The following is a 23,908-nucleotide window of genomic DNA, read 5'->3' as shown; positions in this document are numbered from 1 at the left end:
ATTCCAGTCCCTTCATTAGATTTCCTGTCCCACCTGCAGAATTCAAATCCCTCTTGTAGAATTCCTGTCCCACCAGTAGAACGCCTGTCTCACATGTATAATTCGAATCGCACCTTAGAGGTCCAGTCCCACCTGAAGAATTCAAGTCCCTCCTGTAGATTTCCAGTCCCTCCTGTAGAATTCCAGTCCCAAATGTAAAATTCCAGTCCCAAATGTAGAATTCCAGTCCCAAATGTAGAATTCCAGTCCCTCCTGTAGAATTCCAGACCCTCCTGTAGAATTCCAGTCCCACCTGTAGAATTCAGACCTACCTGTAGAATTCCATTCTCACTTGTAGAATTCAGGACAACTTCTAGAATTCCTGGCCGAGCTGTATAATTCATGCCCCACCTGTAGAATTCCTGCCCCACCAGTAGAATTTCTGTCTCACATGTAGAATTCCAGTCGCTCCTGTAGCATTCCTGTCCCACCAGTAGAATTCCTGTCTCACATATAGAATTCCAGTCCCACCTGTAGAACTCCAGTACCACCTGTAGAATTCACTCCCACCTGTAGAATTCAGACCCATCTGATGAATTCCAGTCCAACTGGTAGAATTCCTGTCCCACCTGTAGAATTCCTGTCCCTACTGTAGAAGTCCAGTCCTACCTGCAGAAGTCCAGTACCACTTGAAGAATTCAGTCCCACCTGTAGAAATCCAGTCCCACCTGTAGAAGTCCAGTACCACTTGAAGAATTCAGTCACACCTGTAGAGTTCCTGTCCCACCTGTAGCATTCAGCCCCACCTGTAGAATTATGGTCCCTGCTGTAGAAGTCCAGTACCACCTGTAGAATTCCTGCCTCTCCTGTAGAATTCAGCCCCACCTGTAGAATTCCAGTCGCATGGTAGAATTCCTGTCCCATCTGTAGAATTCCTGTCCCACCTGTAGAATTCCAGTACCACCTGTAGAATTCAGTCCCACCTGTAGTATTCCAGTCCATCCTGTAGAATTCAGTCCCACCTGTAGAATTCCAGTCCTACCTGTAGAATTCCTGTCCCACCTGTAGAATCCTGTCCCATCTGTAGAATTCAAGTCCCACCTGTAGAATTCCAGTCCCACCTGTAGAAGTCCAGTACCACTTGAAGAATTCAGTCCCACCTGTAGAATTCCAGTCCGACCTGTAGAATGCCAGTCCCACCTGTAGATGTCCATTACCACTTGAAGAATTCCAGTCCCAAAGTAGAAATCCAGTCCCACCTCTAGAATTCCAGGCCCTCATGTAGAATTCCTGGCCGACCTGTAGAATTCCAGTCCCACCTGTAGAATTCCAGTCCCACCTGTAGAATTCCTGTCCTAACTGTAGAATTCAGGCCCACTTCTAGTATTCCTGGCCGACCTGTAGTATTCTAGACTCACCTGTAGAAATCCAGTCCCTCCTGTAGAATTCCTGATCCACCTGTAGAATTCCAGTACCACCTGTAGAATTCAGTCTCACCTGTAGAATTAAAGTCCCACCTGTAGATTTCAGTCCCACCTGTAGAAGTCCAGTCCTACCTGTAGAATTCCTGTCCCACCTGTAGAATCCTGTGCCATCTGTAGAATTCAAGTCCTACCTGTAGAATTCCAGTCCCACCTGTAGCATACTATCCCACCTGTAGAATTCAGTCCCACTTGTACAATTCAGTCCAACTTCTAGAATTCCTGCCCGACCTGTAGAATTCCAATCCCTCCTGTAGAATACCCATTCCTCCTGCAGAATTTCTGGCTGACCTGTAGAGTTCCAGTCCCATCTGTAGAATTCCTGGCTGACCTGCAGAATTCCAGTCCCACCAGTAGAATAGCAGTCACTCCTGTAGAATTCCTGCCCCACCTGTAGAATTCCAGTCCCTCCTGTAGAATTCCATTCCCAGCTGTAGAATTCAGACCCACCTGTAGAATTCAGCCCCACCTGTAGAATTCCAGACCCAGCTGTAGAATTCCAGTCGCTCCTGTAGAATTCCTGTCCCACCAGTAGAATTCCTGTCTCACATGTAGAATACCAATTGCTCCTGTAGAATTCCTGTCCCACCAGTAGATTTCCTGTTTCACATGTAGAATTCCAGTCCCACCTATAGAAGCCCAGTACCACCTGTGGAATTCAGACACATCTGAAGAATTCAGACCCATCTGAAGAATTCAGACCCATCTGAAGAATTCCAGTCCCACTGGTAGAATTCCTGCCCCACCTGTAGAATTCCTGTCCCACCTGTAGAATTCCAGTCCCACTGGTAGAATTCCTGTCCCACCTGAAGAAGTCCAGACTACCTGTGGAATTCAGACTGACTTGAAGCATTCCAGTCCTACCTGTAGAATTCCAGTCCCTGCTGTAGAATTCCAGTCCCAGCTGTAGAATTCAGACCCACCTGCAGAATTCAGCTCCACCTGTAGAACTCAGCCCCACCTGTAGAATTCAGCCCCACCTGTAGAATTCCTATCCCAACTGTAGAATTCAGACCCACCTGTAGAATTCAGACCCACCTGTAGAATTCAGAGCCACCTGTAGAATTCCTGTCCCACCTGTAGAATTCAGACCCACCTGTAGAATTCCAGTCACAGCTGTAGAATTCCAGCCCCAGCTGTAGATGTCATGTCCCACCTGTAGAAGTCATGTCCCATCTGTAGAAGTCCAGTACCACCTGTAGAATTCAGATGCACCTGTAGAATTCCAGTGCCACCTGTAGAATTCATGTCCCACCTGTAGAATTCAGCCCCACCTGTAGAATTCCAGTCCCAGCTGTAGAATTTCTGTCACACCTGTAAAGTTCCAGTCCAACCTGTAGAATTCCAGTCCCTTCAGCAGAATTCCTGCCCGCCTGTAGAGTTCCTGTCCCAGCTGTAAAATTCCTGTCCCTGTGTAGAATTCCTATCCCACCAGTAGAAATCCAGGCTCACTTGTAGAATTCCAGTCCCTCCAGTAGAATTCCTGGCCAACCTGTAGAATTCCAGTCCCACCTGTAGAATTCCTGTCCCACCTGTAGAATTCAGTCCCACCTGTAGAATTCAGACGCACCTGCAGAATTCAGCCCCACCTGTAGAATTCCAGCATGACGAGTAGAATTCCTTTCCCACCTGTAGAATTCAGAACCACCTGTAGAATTCCAGTTCCTCCTGTAGAATTCCTGACCCACCTGTAGAATTCCAGTCCAACTGGTAGAATTCCAGACCGACCTGTAGAATTCCTGTCCCACCTGTAGAAGTTCTGTCCCACCTGTAGAATTCCAGAGCCACCTGTAGAATTCCAGGCCCACTTGTACAATTCCAGTCCCATCTGTAGAATTCCAGTACCACATGGAGAATTAAGTCCCAACTGTAGAAATGCTAACCCACCTGAACAATTCAGATGCACCTGTACAAATTCAGTCCCACCTGTAAAATTCCAGTCCCTTCATTAGAATTCCTGCCCCACCTGTAGACTTTCTGTCCCAGCTGTAGAATTCCTGTCCCACCTGTAGAATTCAAGTCCCTCTTGTAGAATTCCGGTCCCACCGGTAGAATTCCTGGCCCACCTGTAGAATTCCTGTCCCACCTGTAGAATTCAAGTCCCTCTTGTAGAATTCCTGTCCCACCTGTAGAACTCCAGTACCACCTGTAGAATTCACTCCCACCTGTAGAATTCAGACCCATCTGATGAATTCCAGTCCAACTGGTAGAATTCCTGTCCCACCTGTAGAATTCCTGTCCCTACTGTAGAAGTCCAGTCCTACCTGCAGAAGTCCAGTACCACTTGAAGAATTCAGTCCCACCTGTAGAAATCCAGTCCCACCTGTAGAAGTCCAGTACCACTTGAAGAATTCAGTCACACCTGTAGAGTTCCTGTCCCACCTGTAGCATTCAGCCCCACCTGTAGAATTATGGTCCCTGCTGTAGAAGTCCAGTACCACCTGTAGAATTCCTGCCTCTCCTGTAGAATTCAGCCCCACCTGTAGAATTCCAGTCGCATGGTAGAATTCCTGTCCCATCTGTAGAATTCCTGTCCCACCTGTAGAATTCCAGTACCACCTGTAGAATTCAGTCCCACCTGTAGTATTCCAGTCCATCCTGTAGAATTCAGTCCCACCTGTAGAATTCCAGTCCTACCTGTAGAATTCCTGTCCCACCTGTAGAATCCTGTCCCATCTGTAGAATTCAAGTCCCACCTGTAGAATTCCAGTCCCACCTGTAGAAGTCCAGTACCACTTGAAGAATTCAGTCCCACCTGTAGAATTCCAGTCCGACCTGTAGAATGCCAGTCCCACCTGTAGATGTCCATTACCACTTGAAGAATTCCAGTCCCAAAGTAGAAATCCAGTCCCACCTCTAGAATTCCAGGCCCTCATGTAGAATTCCTGGCCGACCTGTAGAATTCCAGTCCCACCTGTAGAATTCCAGTCCCACCTGTAGAATTCCTGTCCTAACTGTAGAATTCAGGCCCACTTCTAGAATTCCTGGCCGACCTGTAGAATTCTAGACTCACCTGTAGAAATCCAGTCCCTCCTGTAGAATTCCTGATCCACCTGTAGAATTCCAGTACCACCTGTAGAATTCAGTCTCACCTGTAGAATTAAAGTCCCACCTGTAGAATTCAGTCCCACCTGTAGAAGTCCAGTCCTACCTGTAGAATTCCTGTCCCACCTGTAGAATCCTGTGCCATCTGTAGAATTCAAGTCCTACCTGTAGAATTCCAGTCCCACCTGTAGCATACTATCCCACCTGTAGAATTCAGTCCCACTTGTACAATTCAGTCCAACTTCTAGAATTCCTGCCCGACCTGTAGAATTCCAATCCCTCCTGTAGAATACCCATTCCTCCTGCAGAATTTCTGGCTGACCTGTAGAATTCCAGTCCCATCTGTAGAATTCCTGGCTGACCTGCAGAATTCCAGTCCCACCAGTAGAATAGCAGTCACTCCTGTAGAATTCCTGCCCCACCTGTAGAATTCCAGTCCCTCCTGTAGAATTCCATTCCCAGCTGTAGAATTCAGACCCACCTGTAGAATTCAGCCCCACCTGTAGAATTCCAGACCCAGCTGTAGAATTCCAGTTGCTCCTGTAGAATTCCTGTCCCACCAGTAGAATTCCTGTCTCACATGTAGAATACCAATTGCTCCTGTAGAATTCCTGTCCCACCAGTAGATTTCCTGTTTCACATGTAGAATTCCAGTCCCACCTATAGAAGCCCAGTACCACCTGTGGAATTCAGACACATCTGAAGAATTCAGACCCATCTGAAGAATTCCAGTCCCACTGGTAGAATTCCTGCCCCACCTGTAGAATTCCTGTCCCACCTGAAGAAGTCCAGACTACCTGTGGAATTCAGACTGACTTGAAGCATTCCAGTCCTACCTGTAGAATTCCAGTCCCTGCTGTAGAATTCCAGTCCCAGCTGTAGAATTCAGACCCACCTGCAGAATTCAGCTCCACCTGTAGAACTCAGCCCCACCTGTAGAATTCAGCCCCACCTGTAGAATTCCTATCCCAACTGTAGAATTCAGACCCACCTGTAGAATTCAGACCCACCTGTAGAATTCAGAGCCACCTGTAGAATTCCTGTCCCACCTGTAGAATTCAGACCCACCTGTAGAAATCCAGTCACAGCTGTAGAATTCCAGCCCCAGCTGTAGATGTCATGTCCCACCTGTAGAAGTCATGTCCCATCTGTAGAAGTCCAGTACCACCTGTAGAATTCAGATGCACCTGTAGAATTCCAGTGCCACCTGTAGAATTCATGTCCCACCTGTAGAATTCAGCCCCACCTGTAGAATTCCAGTCCCAGCTGTAGAATTTCTGTCACACCTGTAAAGTTCCAGTCCAACCTGTAGAATTCCAGTCCCTTCAGCAGAATTCCTGCCCGCCTGTAGAGTTCCTGTCCCAGCTGTAAAATTCCTGTCCCTGTGTAGAATTCCTATCCCACCAGTAGAAATCCAGGCTCACTTGTAGAATTCCAGTCCCTCCAGTAGAATTCCTGGCCAACCTGTAGAATTCCAGTCCCACCTGTAGAATTCCTGTCCCACCTGTAGAATTCAGTCCCACCTGTAGAATTCAGACGCACCTGCAGAATTCAGCCCCACCTGTAGAATTCCAGCATGACGAGTAGAATTCCTTTCCCACCTGTAGAATTCAGAACCACCTGTAGAATTCCAGTACCTCCTGTAGAATTCCTGACCCACCTGTAGAATTCCAGTCCAACTGGTAGAATTCCAGACCGACCTGTAGAATTCCTGTCCCACCTGTAGAAGTTCTGTCCCACCTGTAGAATTCCAGAGCCACCTGTAGAATTCCAGGCCCACTTGTACAATTCCAGTCCCATCTGTAGAATTCCAGTACCACATGGAGAATTAAGTCCCAACTGTAGAAATGCTAACCCATCTGAACAATTCAGATGCACCTGTACAAATTCAGTCCCACCTGTAAAATTCCAGTCCCTTCATTAGAATTCCTGCCCCACCTGTAGACTTTCTGTCCCAGCTGTAGAATTCCTGTCCCACCTGTAGAATTCAAGTCCCTCTTGTAGAATTCCGGTCCCACCGGTAGAATTCCTGGCCCACCTGTAGAATTCCTGTCCCACCTGTAGAATTCAAGTCCCTCTTGTAGAATTCCTGTCTCACATGTAGAATTCCAATCCCCCTTAGAAATCCAGTACCACCTGTAGAATTCAAGTCCCTCCTGTAGAATTCCTGTCCCACCAGTAGAATTCCTGTCTCACATGTAGAATTCCAATCCCACCTTAGAAATACAGTATCACCTGTAGAATCCAGTCCCACGTGTAGAATTCAGTCCCACCTGTAGAATTCAGACCCACCTCAGAATTCAGTCCCACCTGTAGAATTCCAGACCCTCCAGTAAAATTCGTGTCCCACCTGTAGAATTCCAGTACCACCTGTAGAATACCAGACCAACCAGTAGAATTTTAGTCCCACCTGTAGAATTCCTGTCCCACCTGTAGAATTCCTGTCACACCTGTAGAATTCCAGTACCACCTGTAGAATTCAGACCCACCTGTAGAATTCCAGTCCTACCTGTAGAATTCCTGTCCTACCTGTAGAAGTCCAGTGCCAACTATTGAATTCTGACCCACCTGTAGAAATCCAGTTCCACCTGTAGAATTCCAGTCCCACTTGTAGAATTCAGACCCACTTCTAGAATTCGTGGCTGAGCTGTAGAATTCAGGCCCACCTGTAGAATTCATGTCCCAGCTGTAGAATTCCAGTCGCTCCTGTAGAATTCCTGTCCCACCAGTAGAATTCCTGTCTCACATGTAGAATTCCAGTCGCTCCTGTAGAATTCCTGTCCCACCAGTAGAATTCCGGGTCTCAAATGTAGAATTCCAGTCCCACCTGTAGAAGTCCAGGACCACCTGTAGAATTCAGACCCATCTGAAGAATTCAGACCCATCTGCAGAATTCCAGTCCCACTGGTAGAATTTCTGTCCCACCTGTAGAATTCCTGTCCCACCTGTAGAATTCAGAGCCACCTGTAGAATTCCTGTCCCACCTGTAGAATTCAGACCCACCTGTAGAATTCCAGTCCCTGCTGTAGAATTCCAGTCCCAGCTGTAGACATCATGTCCCACCTGTAGAGGTCATGTCCCACCTGTAAAAGTCCAGTACCACCTGTAGAATTCAGATGCACCTGTAGAATTCCAGTGCCACCTGTAGAATTCCTGTCCCATCTGTAGAAATCAGCCCCACCTGTAGAATTCCAGTCCCACCTGTAGAATTTCTGTCCCACCTGTAAAGTTCCAGTCCAACCTGTAGAATTCCAGTCCCTTCAGCAGAATTCCTGCCCACCTGTAGAGTTCCTATCCCTGCTGTAAAATTCCTGTCCCTCTGTAGAATTCCTATCCCACCAGTCGAAATCCAGGCTTACTTGTAGAATTCCAGTCCCTCCTGTAGAATTCCTGGCCAACCTGTAGAATTCCAGTGCCACCTGTAGAATTCCAGACGGACCAGTAGAATTCCTGTCCCACCTGTAGAATACAGACTCACCTGTAGAATTACAGTTCCTCCTGTAGAATTCCTGACCCACCTGTAGAATTCCAGTCCAACTGATAGAATTCCAGACCGACCTGTAGAATTCCTGTCCCATCTGTAGAAGTTCTGTCCCACCTGTAGAATTCCAGGCCCACTTCTACAATTCCAGTCCCATCTGTAGAATTCCAGTACCGCATGTAGAATTAAGTCCCACCTGTAGAAATGCTAACCCACCTGAAGAATTCAGATGCACATGTAGAATGCCAGTCCCACCTGTAGAATTCGAGTCCCACATGCAGATGGAATACAATACTGGAAAGTGTGAGGTTATGCACTTTGGCAGGAAAAATCATAGAGCAAGTTATTATCTTAATGGCAAGAAACTGGAAAGTACTGTAGTACAAAGGGATCTGGGGGTCCTGGTGCACGAAACTCAAAAAGTTAGTATGCAGGTGCAGCAAGTGATTAAAAAGGCCAATGGAATGTTGGCTTTTATTGCTAGGGGGTTGGAATATAAAAACAGGGAGGTATTGCTGCAGTTGTACAAGGTATTGGTGAGGCCGCACCTGGAATACTGCATACAGTTTTGGTGTCCATACTTAAGAAAAGACATACTTGCTCTCGAGTCAGTACAAAGAAGGTTCACTCGGTTAATCCCGGGGATGAGGGGGTGGTCATATGAGGAGAGGTTGAGTAGATTGGGACTCTACTCATTGGAGTTCAGAAGAATGAGAGGCGATCTTATTGAAACATATAAGATTGTGAAGAGGCTTGATCGGGTGGATGCGGTGAGGATGTTCCCAATGATGGGTGAAACTAGAACTAGGGGGCATAATCTTAAAATAAGGGGCTGCTCATTCAAAACTGAGATGAGGAGAAACTTCTTCACTTAGAGGGTGGTAGGTTTGTGGAATTTGCTGCCCCAGAAAGCTGTGGAAGCTACATCATTAAATAAATTTAAAACAGAAATAGATAGTTTCCTAGAAGTAAAGGGAATAAAGGGTTACGGGGAGCGGGCAGGAAATTGGACATGAGTCTGGGTTCGGAATGGTCATGGCCCTGTGGGTAGTGGAGCGGGCCCAGGGGCTGTGTAGCCTTGTTCTGCTCCTACTGTGTTCTAATTCTGTTAGATTTCAGGAGATGGTTTTATTCCTGTTCCTGGCTGGGGTGGAGATCGCCTTTACAGAAGGTAAGTACTGTAGAAAATATAGGGACAGAGTGATCTCCTGGAAGAATTTCGATCGCCTAGATGGGTCGGAGAGGAATTTCCCAGATTTTTTTCTCCCAAATTGGCCATTGGGTCTTTATCTGGTTTTTCGCCTCTCCCGGGAGATCACATGGGTTCGGGTGGATGCAGAGTGATAGAAGATTTGAGGTTAGGATCAGATCAGCCATGATCTTATTGAATGGTGGAGCAGGCTCGAGGGGCCGATTGGCCTACTCCTGCTCCTATTTCTTATGTTCTTATGTTCTTAATACCTGTCCCACCTATACAAGACCAATCCCTCCCCTAGAATTCAGTCCCACCTGTAAAATTCCTGTCCAACCTGTAAAATTTCATTCCCAGTAGTAGAATTTAGGCCCAATTCTGGAATTCCTGCCCCACATATAAAATTCAAGTCCACCTGTAGAATTCCAGTCCCACATCTAGAATACCTGTCCCACCTGTAGAATTCCTGTCCCACCTGTAGAAGTCCAGTTCCACCTGGAGAATTCCAATCCTATATGTAGCATTCCAGTCCCACCTGTACAAGGCCAGTACGACCTGTAGAATTCAGTCCCACCTGTAGAATTCCAGACCCACTTGTAGATTTCCAGTCCAACCTGTAGAATTCCAGTCCCTCCTGCAGAAGTCCAGTCCCACCTGTAGAATTACTGTCGCACCTGTAGAAATCCTGTCCCATCTGTAGAAGTCCAGTACCACCTGAAGAATTCAGACCCACCTGTAGAATTCCAGTCCCACATGTACAAGACCAGTACCACCTGTAGAATTCTAGCCCCACCTGTAGAATTCAGACCCACCTGTAGAATTCCAGTCCCACCTGTAGAATTCCAGTCCCACCTGTAGAATTCCTGTCCCAACTGCAGAATTCCTGCCCCAGCTGTACAATTCAAGTCACATCTGTAGAATTACTCTCCGACCTGTAGAATTACTGTCCCACCTGTAGAATTCCTGTCCCACCTGTACAATTGCATTCCCAGTTGTAGAATTTGGGCCCAATTCTGGAATTCCTGCCCCACATGTAAAATTCAAACCCACCTGTAGAATTCCAGTCCCACCTGTAGAATTCCTGTCCCACCTGGAGAATTCCAGTCCTATATGTAGCATTCCAGTCCCACCTGTACAAGGCCAGTACGACCTGTAGAATTCAGTCCCACCTGTAGAATTCCAGACCCACTTGTAGAATTCCAGTCCAACCTGTAGAATTCCAGTCCCTCCTGCAGAAGTCCAGTATCACCTGTAGAATTCCTGTCCCACCTGTAGAAATCCTATCCCACCTGTAGAAATGCTGTCCCACCTGTAGTATTCCATTCCCTCCTGCAGAATTCAGATGCGCTTGTAGAATTCCTGGCACACCTGTAGAATTCAGGTCCCACCTTTCAAATTCAAGTCCCACCTGTAGAAATACTGTCCCACCTGTAGAGTTCCTGTCCCAACTGTAGAGTTCCTGTCCCACCTGTAGAATTCCTGTCCCACCTGTAGAATTCAGACCAACCTGTAGAATTCCAGTCCCACCTGTAGAATTCCTGGCCCACCTGTCGAATTCAAGTCCCACCTTTTGAATTCAAGTCCCACCTGTAGAAATACTGTCTCACCTGTAGAGTTCCTGTCCCACCTGTAGAATTCCTGTCCCACCTGTAGAATTCAGACCAACCTGTAGAATTCCTGTCCCACCTGTAGAATTCAGTCCCACCTGTTGAATTCCTGTCTCACATGTAGAATTCCAATCCCCCTTAGAAATCCAGTACCACCTGTAGAATTCCTGTCCGACCTGTAGAGTTATTCTCCCACCTGTAGAATTCCAGTCCCTCATGCAGAATTCAGTCACACTTTTGGAATTCCAGTCCTATCTATATCATTCCAGTCCCACCTGTAGAATTCCAGTCCCACCTGTAGAATTCCTGGCCCAACTGTCGAATTCAAATCCCACCTTTTGAATTCAAATCCCACCTGTAGAAATACTGTCCCACCTGTAGATTTCCTGTCCCAACTGTAGAGTTCCTGTCCCACCTGTAGAATTCCTGTCCCACCTGTAGAATTCAGACCAACCTGTAGAATGCCTGTCCCACCTGTAGAATTCAGTCCCACCTGTAGAATTCCTGTCCCACTTGTAGAATTTCTGTCCCACTTGTAGAATTACTGTCCCACGTGTAGATTTCCTGTCCCACCTGTAGAATTCAGACCAACATTTGAATTCCTGTCCCACTTGTAGAATTCCTGTCCCACTTGTAGAATTCCTGTCCCACCTGTAGAATTCCTGCCATACCTGTAGAATTCCAGTCACTTCTGTAGAATCCCAGTCCCAACTGTAGAATTCCAGTCACCCCTGTAGAATTCCAGTCCCACCTGTAGAATTCCAGTCCCACCTGTAGAATTCCAGTCCCACCTGTAGAATTCCAGTCCCTTCTGCAGAATTCAGTCGTACTTTATGAATTCCAGTCCTATCTATATAATTCCAGACCCACCTGTAGAATTCCAGTCCCACCTGTAGAACTCCTGGCCCACCTGTCGAATACAAGTCCCACCTTTCGAATTCAAGTCCCATCTGTAGAGTTCCTGTCCCACCTGTAGAGTTCCTGTCCCACCTGTAGAATTCCTGTCCCCATGTAGAATTCCAGTCCCACCTGTAGAATTCCAGACCCACCTGTAGAATTGCAGTCCCACCTGTAGAACTCCTGGCCCACCTGTCGAATACAAGTCCCACCTTTTGAATTCAAGTCCCATCTGTAGAGTTCCTGTCCCACCTGTAGAGTTCCTGTCCCACCTGTTGAATTCCTGTCCCACTTGTAGAATTCCAGTCCCACCTGTAGAATTCCAGCCCCACCTGTAGAATTCCAGTCCCACCTGTAGAATTCCAGTCCCACCTGTAGAATTCAAGTCCCACCTGCAGAATTCTTGTCCCAACTGTAGAATTCCAGTCCCACCTGTAGAATTGCTGTTCCACCTGTAGAATTGCTGTCCCACCTGTAGAATTCCTGTTCGACCTGTAGAATTCCTGGCCCACCTGTAGAATTCCTGTCCCACCTGTAGAATTCCTGTCCCACCTGTAGAATTCCTGTCCCACCTGCAGAACTGCTGTCCCACCTGCAGAATTCCTGTCCCACCTGTAGAATTGCTGTCCGACCTGTAGAATTGCTGTCGCCCCTGTAAAACTACTGTCCCACCTGTAGAATTCCTGGCCCAACCTGTAAAATTCCTGGCACACCTGTAAAATTACTGTCCAACCTGTAGAATTCAGACCAACCTGTAGAATTCCTGTCCCACCTGTAGAGTTATTCTCCCACCTGTAGAATTCCAGTCCCTCATGCAGAATTCAGTCACAGTTTTGGAATTCCAGTCCTATTTATATAATTCCAGTCCCACCTGTAGAATTCCAGTCCCACTTGTAGAATTCCTGTCCCACCTGTAGAATTCAGTCCCACCTGTAGAATTCCTGGCCCACCTGTCGAATTCAAGTCCCACCTTTTGAATTCAAGTCCCACCTGTAGAAATACTGTCTCACCTGTAGAGTTCCTGTCCCACCTGTAGAATTCCTGTCCCACCTGTAGAATTCAGACCAACCTGTAGAATTCCTGTCCCACCTGTAGAATTCAGTCGCACCTGTTGAATTCCTGTCTCACATGTAGAATTCCAATCCCCCTTAGAAATCCAGTACCACCTGTAGAATTCCTGTCCCACCTGTAGAGTTATTCTCCCACCTGTAGAATTCCAGTCCCTCATGCAGAATTCAGTCACACTTTTGGAATTCCAGTCCTATCTATATCATTCCAGTCCCACCTGTAGAATTCCAGTCCCACCTGTAGAATTCCTGGCCCAACTGTCGAATTCAAATCCCACCTTTTGAATTCAAGTCCCACCTGTAGAAATACTGTCCCACCTGTAGATTTCCTGTCCCAACTGTAGAGTTCCTGTCCCACCTGTAGAATTCCTGTCCCACCTGTAGAATTCAGACCAACCTGTAGAATGCCTGTCCCACCTGTAGAATTCAGTCCCACCTGTAGAATTCCTGTCCCACTTGTAGAATTTCTGTCCCACTTGTAGAATTACTGTCCCACGTGTAGATTTCCTGTCCCACCTGTAGAATTCAGACCAACATTTGAATTCCTGTCCCACTTGTAGAATTCCTGTCCCACTTGTAGAATTCCTGTCCCACCTGTAGAATTCCTGCCATACCTGTAGAATTCCAGTCACTTCTGTAGAATCCCAGTCCCAACTGTAGAATTCCAGTCACCCCTGTAGAATTCTTGCTGCACCTGTAGAATTCCAGTCACCCCTGTAGGATTCCAGTCCCACCTGTAGGATTCCAGTCCCACCTGTAGAATTCCAGTCCCACCTGAAGAATTCCAGTCCCACCTGTAGAATTCCAGTCCCTTCTGCAGAATTCAGTCGTACTTTAAGAATTCCAGTCCTATCTATATAATTCCAGACCCGCCTGTAGAATTCCAGTCCCACCTGTAGAACTCCTGGCCCACCTGTCGAATACAAGTCCCACCTTTCGAATTCAAGTCCCATCTGTAGAGTTCCTGTCCCACCTGTAGAGTTCCTGTCCCACCTGTAGAATTCCTGTCCCCATGTAGAATTGCAGTCCCACCTGTAGAATTCCAGACCCACCTGTAGAATTGCAGTCCCACCTGTAGAACTCCTGGCCCACCTGTCGAATACAAGTCCCACCTTTTGAATTCAAGTCCCATCTGTAGAGTTCCTGTCCCACCTGTAGAGTTCCTGTCCCACCTGTTGAATTCCTGTCCCACTTGTAGAATTCCAGTCCCACCTGTAGAATTCCAGCCCCACCTGTAGAATTCCAGTCCCACCTGTAGAATTCCAGTCCCACCTGTAGAATTCAAGTCCCACCTGCAGAATTCTTGTCCCAACTGTAGAATTCCAGTCCCACCTGTAGAATTGCTGTTCCACCTGTAGAATTGCTGTCCCACCTGTAGAATTCCTGTTCAACCTGTAGAATTCCTGGCCCACCTGTAGAATTCCTGTCCCACCTGTAGAATTCCTGTCCCACCTGTAGAATTCCTGTCCCACCTGTAGAACTCCTGGCCCACCTGTCGAATACAAGTCCCACCTTTCGAATTCAAGTCCCATCTGTAGAGTTCCTGTCCCACCTGTAGAGTTCCTGTCCCACCTGTAGAATTCCTGTCCCCATGTAGAATTCCAGTCCCACCTGTAGAATTCCAGACCCACCTGTAGAATTGCAGTCCCACCTGTAGAACTCCTGGCCCACCTGTCGAATACAAGTCCCACCTTTTGAATTCAAGTCCCATCTGTAGAGTTCCTGTCCCACCTGTAGAGTTCCTGTCCCACCTGTTGAATTCCTGTCCCACTTGTAGAATTCCAGTCCCACCTGTAGAATTCCAGCCCCACCTGTAGAATTCCAGTCCCACCTGTAGAATTCCAGTCCCACCTGTAGAATTCAAGTCCCACCTGCAGAATTCTTGTCCCAACTGTAGAATTCCAGTCCCACCTGTAGAATTGCTGTTCCACCTGTAGAATTGCTGTCCCACCTGTAGAATTCCTGTTCAACCTGTAGAATTCCTGGCCCACCTGTAGAATTCCTGTCCCACCTGTAGAATTCCTGTCCCACCTGTAGAATTCCTGTCCCACCTGCAGAACTGCTGTCCCACCTGCAGAATTCCTGTCCCACCTGTAGAATTGCTGTCCGACCTGTAGAATTGCTGTCGCCCCTGTAAAACTCCTGTCCCACCTGTAGAATTCCTGGCCCAACCTGTAGAATTCCTGGCACACCTGTAAAATTACTGTCCAACCTGTAGAATTCAGACCAACCTGTAGAATTCCTGTCCCACCTGTAGAGTTATTCTCCCACCTGTAGAATTCCAGTCCCTCATGCAGAATTCAGTCACAGTTTTGGAATTCCAGTCCTATCTATATAATTCCAGTCCCACCTGTAGAATTCCTGTCCCACCTGTAGAATTCAGTCCCACTTGTAGAATTCCTGTCCCACTTGTAGAATTCCTGTCTCACTTGTAGAATTCCTGTCCCACTGGCTGAATTCCTGTCCCACCTGTAGATTTCAGACCAACATTTGAATTCCTGTCCCACTTGTAGAATTCCTGTCCCACTTGTAGAATTCCTGTCCCACCTGTAGAATTCCTGCCATACCTGTAGAATTCCTGTCCCACCTGTAAAATTCCAGTCCCACCTTGTGGTAAACCACTATTATACCTGTCTGTATGTGTATGTGTATTCCACTAGGTACAGGTCTGGACATGCCTCGGCTGACTCCTCCCACTATTCCAGGTATATAAGTGACTACCTTCCAGTCCCTTAATATTCTGGACGGGTCGACCACTCGAGACAAGACCTTCATTCTTTAGTTAATAAAAGCCTGATTGTTACTCGCTCAACCTCAGTCTTTTGAGTAATTGATGGCGCATCAATTTTATTAACTAAATTTTTTATAATGGAGAAGATCCTCACACCAGCATGCCTGGACCTGGACAGTCGGGAAGCGGACGCTTCCACCAAGTGTGCTCACTGGCTCACGTGCTTCGAGACATTCCTGACTGCCTCCACTGCGGTCGAAACGGATGCGGACAAACTGTCTGTCCTGTTCTCCAAGGTGAACCACCGAGCGTACTCAGTCATCCGGGACGCGACCTCATCCACAGCCACCCTCCAGCTCCTCAAGACCCAGTACACGCGCCCTGTGAACGAAGTATACGCTAGGCACCATCTGGGGAGTCGCAAGCAACAACCTGGGGAATCGACTGAGGAATACCTCCAAGCACTGTCCGTGCTTGGCCGGGCCTGTGGGTGTAAGGCGGTAACGCCTACTAAGTACACGGAGGAACTGATCCGGGATGCCTTCGTAGCGGGCCACAGGTCCAACTACACCCGACAGCGACTGCTGGAGCAGAGTGACCTCACCCTCGACAAAGCCTCCGACATCGCACTAACGCTGGACGCAGCCTTCCGGGGCATGGATGCCTACTCCTCTGCACAGTGGACGTCGCGGGGAACGACAACCTGGGACACGGTAGGACAGCCCCATAGCACCGTGCCACCCCAGCCACAGCCCAACAACGGCCCAACTACCGCAGCAGTGTCCCAAAGCCAGACAGCAGTATCCCAAGGCCAGAAATGCTACTTCTGTGGCCAGGCCAAACACCCCAGAGCGCGCTGCCCGGCGAAGAATGCGACCTGCTCGGGCTGCGGGAAAAAGGGACACTACGCCAGCGTCTGCAAGGCCAAAGCCACCCCGAACGCCAGCAGCGCCGCGTGTGGGCCGTGCGAGCCGCCATCTTGGGCCTCCCCAGCCATGTGCGAACCACCGCAGCAGCAGCCATCTTGGACGACTCCAGCCACATGGGAATCATGGGCGCCGCCATCTTGGACACCAGCCGGGACGCAGCAGACCGCCAACCCCCCCCCATCTGATACTCGCAGCGACACACCGACCCCTACGCTGGCCTCTGTGACGCTGGACCAAACGAGACCGCACCAGCTAGCTCGGTCCAAAATGGACGTTAAGGTAAACGGCCATGCAATAAACTGCCTTTTTGACTCCGGGAGCACAGAGAGCTTCATCCACCCCGACACGGTGCGGCGTTGCTCTCTCCCAGTCCTGCCTGCGCACCAGCGGATTTCTATGGCCTCCGAGTCCCAGTCAGCGGACATTGGCGGCTACTGCATGGTGACACTAGTAGTAGACGGGACTGTGTTCAATAATTTTAAACTCCTGGTCCTGCCCAACCTCTGCGCTGCCGTTCTACTGGGGTTGGATTTCCAGTGCCACCTCAAAAGCGTTACGATGGCGTACGGTGGCCCCCTCCCCCCACTCACAGTCCACAGCCAGCAGCCTCCAAATTGCCCACCGCGCACCAGATGCAACCACTCCACACTCAGAGTCCCACCCCCCCCACTGTTTGCTAACCTCACCCCCGACTGTAAGCCCATCGCCGCAAAGAGCAGGCGATACAGTGCCGGGGACAGGGTTTTCATCAAAACCAAAGTGGAACGGCTCCTGAAGGAGCGGATTATTGAGGGCAGCTCCAGCCCCTGGCGAGCCCAGGTTGTGGTCGTTAAGACCGGCGAGAAACAACGCCTGGTCATCGACTACAGCCAAACAATAAACCGCTACACCCTGCTGGACGCCTACCCACTCCCCCGCTTAGCTGACATGGTCAACCAGATCGCGCAGTACCGCGTCTTTTCGACCATTGACCTGAAATCAGCGTACCACCAGCTCCCCATCAGCCCTGAAGACCGCCAGTATACTGCTTTTGAGGCAAACGGCCGCCTCTATCACTTCCTTAGGGTTCCCTTCGGCGTTACCAACGGGGTCTCCATCTTCCAAAGGGAGATGGACCGGATGGTCGATCAAAACGAGCTGCAGGCCACTTTCCCTTACCTAGATAATGTGACCATCTGCGGCCATGACTTGCAGGACCATGACGCAAACCTCGAGAAATTCCTCCGCACCGCCCAACTCCTGAACCTGACATATAACAAGGAGAAGTGCATATTCCGCACAGACCACCTCGCCATCCTTGGCTGTGTTGTAGAACACGGGGTCATCGGTCCCGACCCGGACCGGATGCATCCCCTTATGGAACTCCCACTGCCCCACTGCCTAAAAGCTCTGAAGAGGTGCCTCGGGTTTTTTTCCTACTACGCTCAGTGGGTCCCCTACTATGCAGACAAAGCCCGTCCGCTGATCAAGTCCACCTCTTTTCCCGTGACGGCAGAGGCCCGCTTAGCCTTCCACCGTATCAAGGAAGACATTGCCAAAGCCACCATGCACGCAGTGGATGAATCCATCCCCTTCCAGGTGGAAAGCGATGCGTCCGACTTCGCTCTGGCCGCCACCCTTAATCAGGCGGGGAGACCTGTGGCATTCTTCTCACGAACCCTCCAGGGCCCGGAGACCAGACACTCCGCGGTCGAGAAGGAGGCCCAGGCTATCGTGGAGGCTGTGCGTCATTGGAGGCACTACCTGGCCGGAAAACGATTTACCCTGCTCACTGACCAGCGTTCAGTTGCTTTTATGTTCAACAACAAGCAGAGGGGCAAAATCAAAAATGACAAGATCTTGAGGTGGAGAATCGAACTTTCCACCTACAATTACGAGATCTTGTACCGGCCTGGGAATCTCAATGAACCCCCAGATGCCCTATCGCGTGGCACCTGCGCCAGCACGCAGATCGATAGGCTGAGGGCCCTCCACAATGACCTCTGCCACCCGGGGGTCACCAGGTTCTTCCACTTCATCAAGGCCCGCAACCTGCCTTACTCCATCGAGGAGGTCAGGACCATGACCAAGAACTGCCAAGTCTGCGCTGAGTGCAAACCGCACTTTTATAGACCAGACAGAGCCCACCTGATAAAAGCCACTCGCCCTTTCGAACGCCTGAGCGTCGATTTTAAAGGGCCTCTCCCCTCCTCCGACCGCAATGTGTACTTCCTCAACATCATTGACGAGTACTCCCGGTTCCCGTTCGCTATCCCCTGCCCGGACATGACCAGTGCCACGGTCATTAAATGTCTGAACAGCCTCTTCACCCTGTTCGGTTTCCCCAGCTATATCCATAGCGACCGGGGCTCATCGTTTATGAGCGACGAACTCCGCCAGTACCTGCTCGCTAGGGGTATAGCCACAAGCAGGACCACCAGTTACAACCCCCGGGGGAACGGACAGGTGGAAAGAGAGAATGCAACTGTTTGGAAGGCCGCCCTACTAGCCTTAAAGTCTAAGGGCCTTCCGACCTCCCGCTGGCAGGAGGTGCTCCCCGATGTGCTCCACTCGATTCGGTCACTTCTCTGCACTGCCACCAATGCCACCCCTCACGAGAAAATGTTTGTCTTCCCAAGGAAGTCCACATCAGGGACATCGTTACCGCCATGGCTGACGTCCCCAGGGCCGGTACTACTGAGAAGACACGTGAGGGCCAATAAAACGGACCCCCTGGTCGAGAGGGTCGACCTCCTCCACGCCAACCCCCAGTATGCTTACATTGCGTACCCGGACGGGCGGGAGGACACAGTCTCCATACGAGACCTCGCACCCTCGGGGACCGCTGTAACACACTACCCATTACCACCCCCCCCACGACCCGATATCCAACCCCAGCAGCCGGCTCACCTTGGACCGTCACCCACGAGGACTACACTCCAGGGCCCCAGCCTACACGGGACGCGACGCCGGAAGCTCCACCACCCCTGCCGTCGCCACGTCGATCACAGCGGCAGACAAGACCTCCGGAGAGACTCCAATACACGAACTTTTAAATACACTTCACCCCGCCGGACTCATTTTTAAACAAGGGGTGAATGTGGTAAACCACTGTCATACCAGTCTGTGTCTGTATGTGTATTCCACTAGGTACAGGTCTGGACATGCCTCGGCTGACTCCTCCCACTATTCCAGGTATATAAGTGACTACCTCCCAGTCCCTTAGTATTCTGGACGGGTCAACCACTCGAGACAAGACCTTCATTCTTTAGTTAATAAAAGCCTGATTGTTACTCGCTCAACCTCAGTCTTTTGAGTAATTGATGGCGCATCACACCTGTAGAATTCCAGTCTCACCTGCAGAATTCCTGTCCCGCCTGTAGAATTCCAGTCCCACCTGTAGAATTGCTGTCCCACCTGTAAAATTGCTGTCCCACCTGTAGAATTGCTGTCCCACCTCTGGAATTGCTGTCCCACCTGTAGAATTGCTGCCCACCTGTAGAATTCCTGTCCCACCTGCAGAACTGCTGTCCCACCTGCAGAATTCCTGTCCCACCTGTAGAATTGCTGTCCGACCTGTAGAAATGCAGTCGCCCCTGTAGAATTCCTGTCCCACCTGTAGAATTCCTGGCCCAACCTGTAGAATTCCTGTCACACCTGCAGAATTCCTGTCCCACCTGTAGAATTGCTGTCCGACCTGTAGAATTGCAGTCGCGCCTGTAGAATTCCTGTCCCACCTGTAGAATTCCTGGCCCAACCTGTAGAATTCCTGTCCCACCTGTAGAGTTATTCTCCCACCTGTAGAATTCCAGTCCCACCTGTAGAACCCCTGGCCCACCTGTCGAATTCAAGTCCCACCTTTCGAATTCAAGTCCCAGCTGTAGAAATACTGTCCCACCTGTAGAGTTCCTGTCCCACCTGTAGAATTCCTGCCCCACCTGTAGAATTCAGTCCCACCTGTTGAATTCCTGTCCCACGTGTAGAATTCCAGTCCCACCTGTATAATTCCAGTCCCACCTGTAGAATTCCAGTCTCACCTGTATAATTCCAGTCCCACCTGTAGAATTCCAGTCCCAGCTGCAGAATTCCTGTCCCAACTGCAGAATTCCAGACCCACCTGTAGAATTCCACTCCCACCTGTAGAATTCCAGTCCCACATGTAGAATACCTGTCCCATCTATACAGGACCAATTCCTCCCATAGAGTTCAGTCCCACCTGTAGAATTTCTGTCCAACCTGTAAAATTCCATTCCCAGTAGTAGAATTTAGGCCCAATTCTGGAATTCTTGCCCCACATGTAAAATTCAATTCCACCTGTACAATTCCAGTCCCACATATAGAATACCTGTCCCACATGTAGAATTCCTGTCCCACCTGTAGAATTCCAGACCCACTTGAAGAATTCCAGTCCAACCCGTAGAATTCCAGTCCCTCCTGCCAAAGTCCAGTCCCACCTGTAGAATTCCTGTCGCACCTGTAGAAATCCTGCCCCTCTGTGGAAGTCCAGTACCACGTGCAGAATTCAGACCCACCTGTAGAATTCCAGTCCCACATGTACAAGGCCAGTACCACCTGTAGAATTCTAGCCCCACCTGTAGAATTCATGGCCCAACCTGTAGAATTCCTGTCCCACCTGTAGAGTTATTCTCCCACCTGTAGAATTCCAGTCCCACCTGTAGAACTCCTGGCCCACCTGTTGAATTCAAGTCCCACATTTCGAATTCAAGTCCCACCTGTAGAAATACTGTCCCACCTGTAGAGTTCCTGTCCCACCTGTAGAATTCCTGTCACACCTGTAGAATTCAGTCCCACCTGTTGAATTCCTGTCCCACTTGTAGAATTCCAGTCCCACCTGTAGAATTCCAGTCCCACCTGTAGAATTCCAGTCTCACCTGTATAATTCCAGTCCCACCTGTAGAATTCCAGTCCCAGCTGCAGAATTCCTGTCCCAACTGCAGAATTCCAGACCCACCTGTAGAATTCCACTCTCACCTGTAGAATTCCAGTCCCACATGTAGAATACCTGTCCCATCTATACAAGACCAATTCCTCCCATAGAATTCAGTCCCACCTGTAGAATTCCTGTCCAACCTGTAAAATTCCATTCCCAGTAGTAGAATTTAGGCCCAATTCTGGAATTCCTGCCCCACATGTAAAATTCAAGTCCACCTGTAGAATTCCAGTCCCACATGTAGAATACCTGTCCCACATGTAGAATTCCTGTCCCACATGTAGAATTCCAGACCCACTTGTAGAATTCCAGTCCAACCCGTAGAATTCCAGTCCCTCCTGCCAAAGTCCAGTCCCACCTGTAGAATTCCTGTCACACCTGTAGAAATCCTGCCCCCTCTGTAGAAGTCCAGTACCACCTGCAGAATTCAGACCCACCTGTAGAATTCCAGTCCCACATGTACAAGGCCAGTACCACCTGTAGAATTCTAGACCCACCTGTAGAATTCCTGGCCCAACCTGTAGAATTCCTGTCCCACCTGTAGAGTTATTCTCCCACCTGTAGAATTCCAGTCCCACCTGTAGAACTCCTGGCCCACCTGTCGAATTCTAGTCCCACCTTTCGAATTCAAGTCCCACCTGTAGAAATACTGTCCCACCTGTAGAGTTCCTGTCCCACCTGTAGAATTCCTGTCCCACCAGTAGAATTCAGTCCCACCTGTTGAATTCCTGTCCCACATGTAGAATTCCAGTCCCACCTGTAGAATTCCAGTCCCACCTGTAGAATTCCAGTCTCACCTGTATAATTCCAGTCCTGCCTGTAGAATTCCAGTCCCAGCTGCAGAATTCCTGTCCCAACTGCAGAATTCCAGACCCACCTGTAGAATTCCACTCCCACCTGTAGAATTCCAGTCCCACATGTAGAATACCTGTCCCATCTATACAAGACCAATTCCTCCCATAGAATTCAGTCCCACCTGTGGAATTCCTGTCCAACTTGTAAAATTCCATTCCCAGTAGTAGAATTTAGGCCTAATTCTGGAATTCCTGCCCCACATGTAAAATTCAAGTCCACCTGTAGAATTCCAGTCCCACATGTAGAATACCTCTCCCACATGTAGAATTCCTGTCCCACCTGTAGAATTCCAGACCCACTTGTAGAATTCCAGTCCAACCCGTAGAATTCCAGTCCCTCCTGCCAAAGTCCAGTCCCACCTGTAGAATTCCTGTCGCACCTGTAGAAATCCTGCCCCATCTGTAGAAGTCCAGTACCACCTGCAGAATTCAGACCCACCTGTAGAATTCCAGTCCCACATGTACAAGGCCAGTACCACCTGTAGAATTCTAGCCCCACCTGTAGAATTCAGACACACCTGTAGAATTACAGTCTCACATGTACAAGGCCAGTACCACCTGTAGAATTCTAGCCCCACCTGTAGAATTCCAACCCACCTGTAGAATTCCAATCCCACCTGTAGAATTCCAGTCCCACCTGTAGAATTCCTGTCCCAACTGCAGAATTCCTGTCCCAACTGTACAATTCAAGTCCCATCTGTAGAATTACTGTCCCACCTGTAGAATTCCTGCCCCACCTGTAAAATTCCATTCCCAGTTGCCGAATTTAGGCCCAATTCTGGAATTCCTGCCCAACATGTAAAATTCAAACCCACCTGTAGAATTCCAGTCCCACCTGTAGAATTCCTGTCCCACCTGTAGAATTCCAGTCCCACCTGGAGAATTCCAGTCCTATATGTAACATTCCAGTCCCACCTGTACAAGGCCAGTACGAGCTGTAGATTTCAGTCCCACCTGTAGAATTCCAGACCCAATTGTAGAATTCCAGTCCAACCTGTAGAATTCCAGTCCCTCCTGCAGAAGTCCAGTCCCACCTGTAGAATTCCTGTCCCACCTGTAGAAATCCTGTCCCACCTGCAGAAATCCTGTCCCACCTGTGGAATTCCAGTCCCTCCTGCAGAATTCTGAAGCACTTGTAGAATTCCTGGCCCACCTGTAGAATTCAAGTCCCACCTTTCGAATTCAAGTCCCACCTGTAGAAATACTGTCCCACCTGTAGAGTTCCTGTCCCAACTGTAGAGTTCCTGTCCCACCTGTAGAATTCCTGTCCCACCTGTAGAATTCAGACCAACTTGTAGAATTCCTGTCCCACCTGTAGAATTCAGTCCCACCTTTTGAATTCCTGTCCCACTTGTAGAATTCCTGTCCCACTTGTAGATATCCTGTCCCACCTGTAGAATTCAGACCAACATTTGAATTCCTGTCCCACTTGTAGAATTCCTGTCCCACTTGTAGAATTCCTCTCCCACCTGTAGAATTCCTGCCATACCTGTAGCATTCCAGTCACTTCTGTAGAATTCCTGTCCCACATGTAGAAATCCTGTCCCGCCTGTAGAATTCCAGTCCCTCCTGCAGAATTCAGACGCACTTGTAGAATTCCTGGCCCACCTGTAGAATTCAAGTCCCACCTTTCGAATTCAAGTCCCACCTGTAGAAATACTGTCCCACCTGTAGACTTCCTGTCCCAACTGTAGAGTTCCTGTCCCACCTGTAGA

At 49.1% G+C, this 23,908-nt stretch overlaps 1 protein-coding gene across 1 annotated transcript in view; it reads right to left on the bottom strand.

Annotated features, from left to right (window-relative positions):
* The window catches only part of pik3ip1 (phosphoinositide-3-kinase interacting protein 1), a 140,904-nt gene extending 140,521 nt beyond the window's left edge, over window positions 1-383 (bottom strand). The window contains 1 exon segment of the mRNA XM_085962124.1: window positions 312-383. Within this exon segment, the coding sequence (XP_085818250.1) occupies window positions 312-383 (72 nt within the window).
* Window positions 384-23,908: the final 23,525 nt, after the last annotated feature.

The sequence above is a fragment of the Somniosus microcephalus genome, chromosome 19, assembly GCF_052327205.1.
Source record: "Somniosus microcephalus isolate GS21.2 chromosome 19, FLI_Smic_1.0, whole genome shotgun sequence".
NCBI lineage: Eukaryota > Metazoa > Chordata > Chondrichthyes > Squaliformes > Somniosidae > Somniosus > Somniosus microcephalus.
This window is presented reverse-complemented; position numbering and strand designations above follow the sequence as displayed.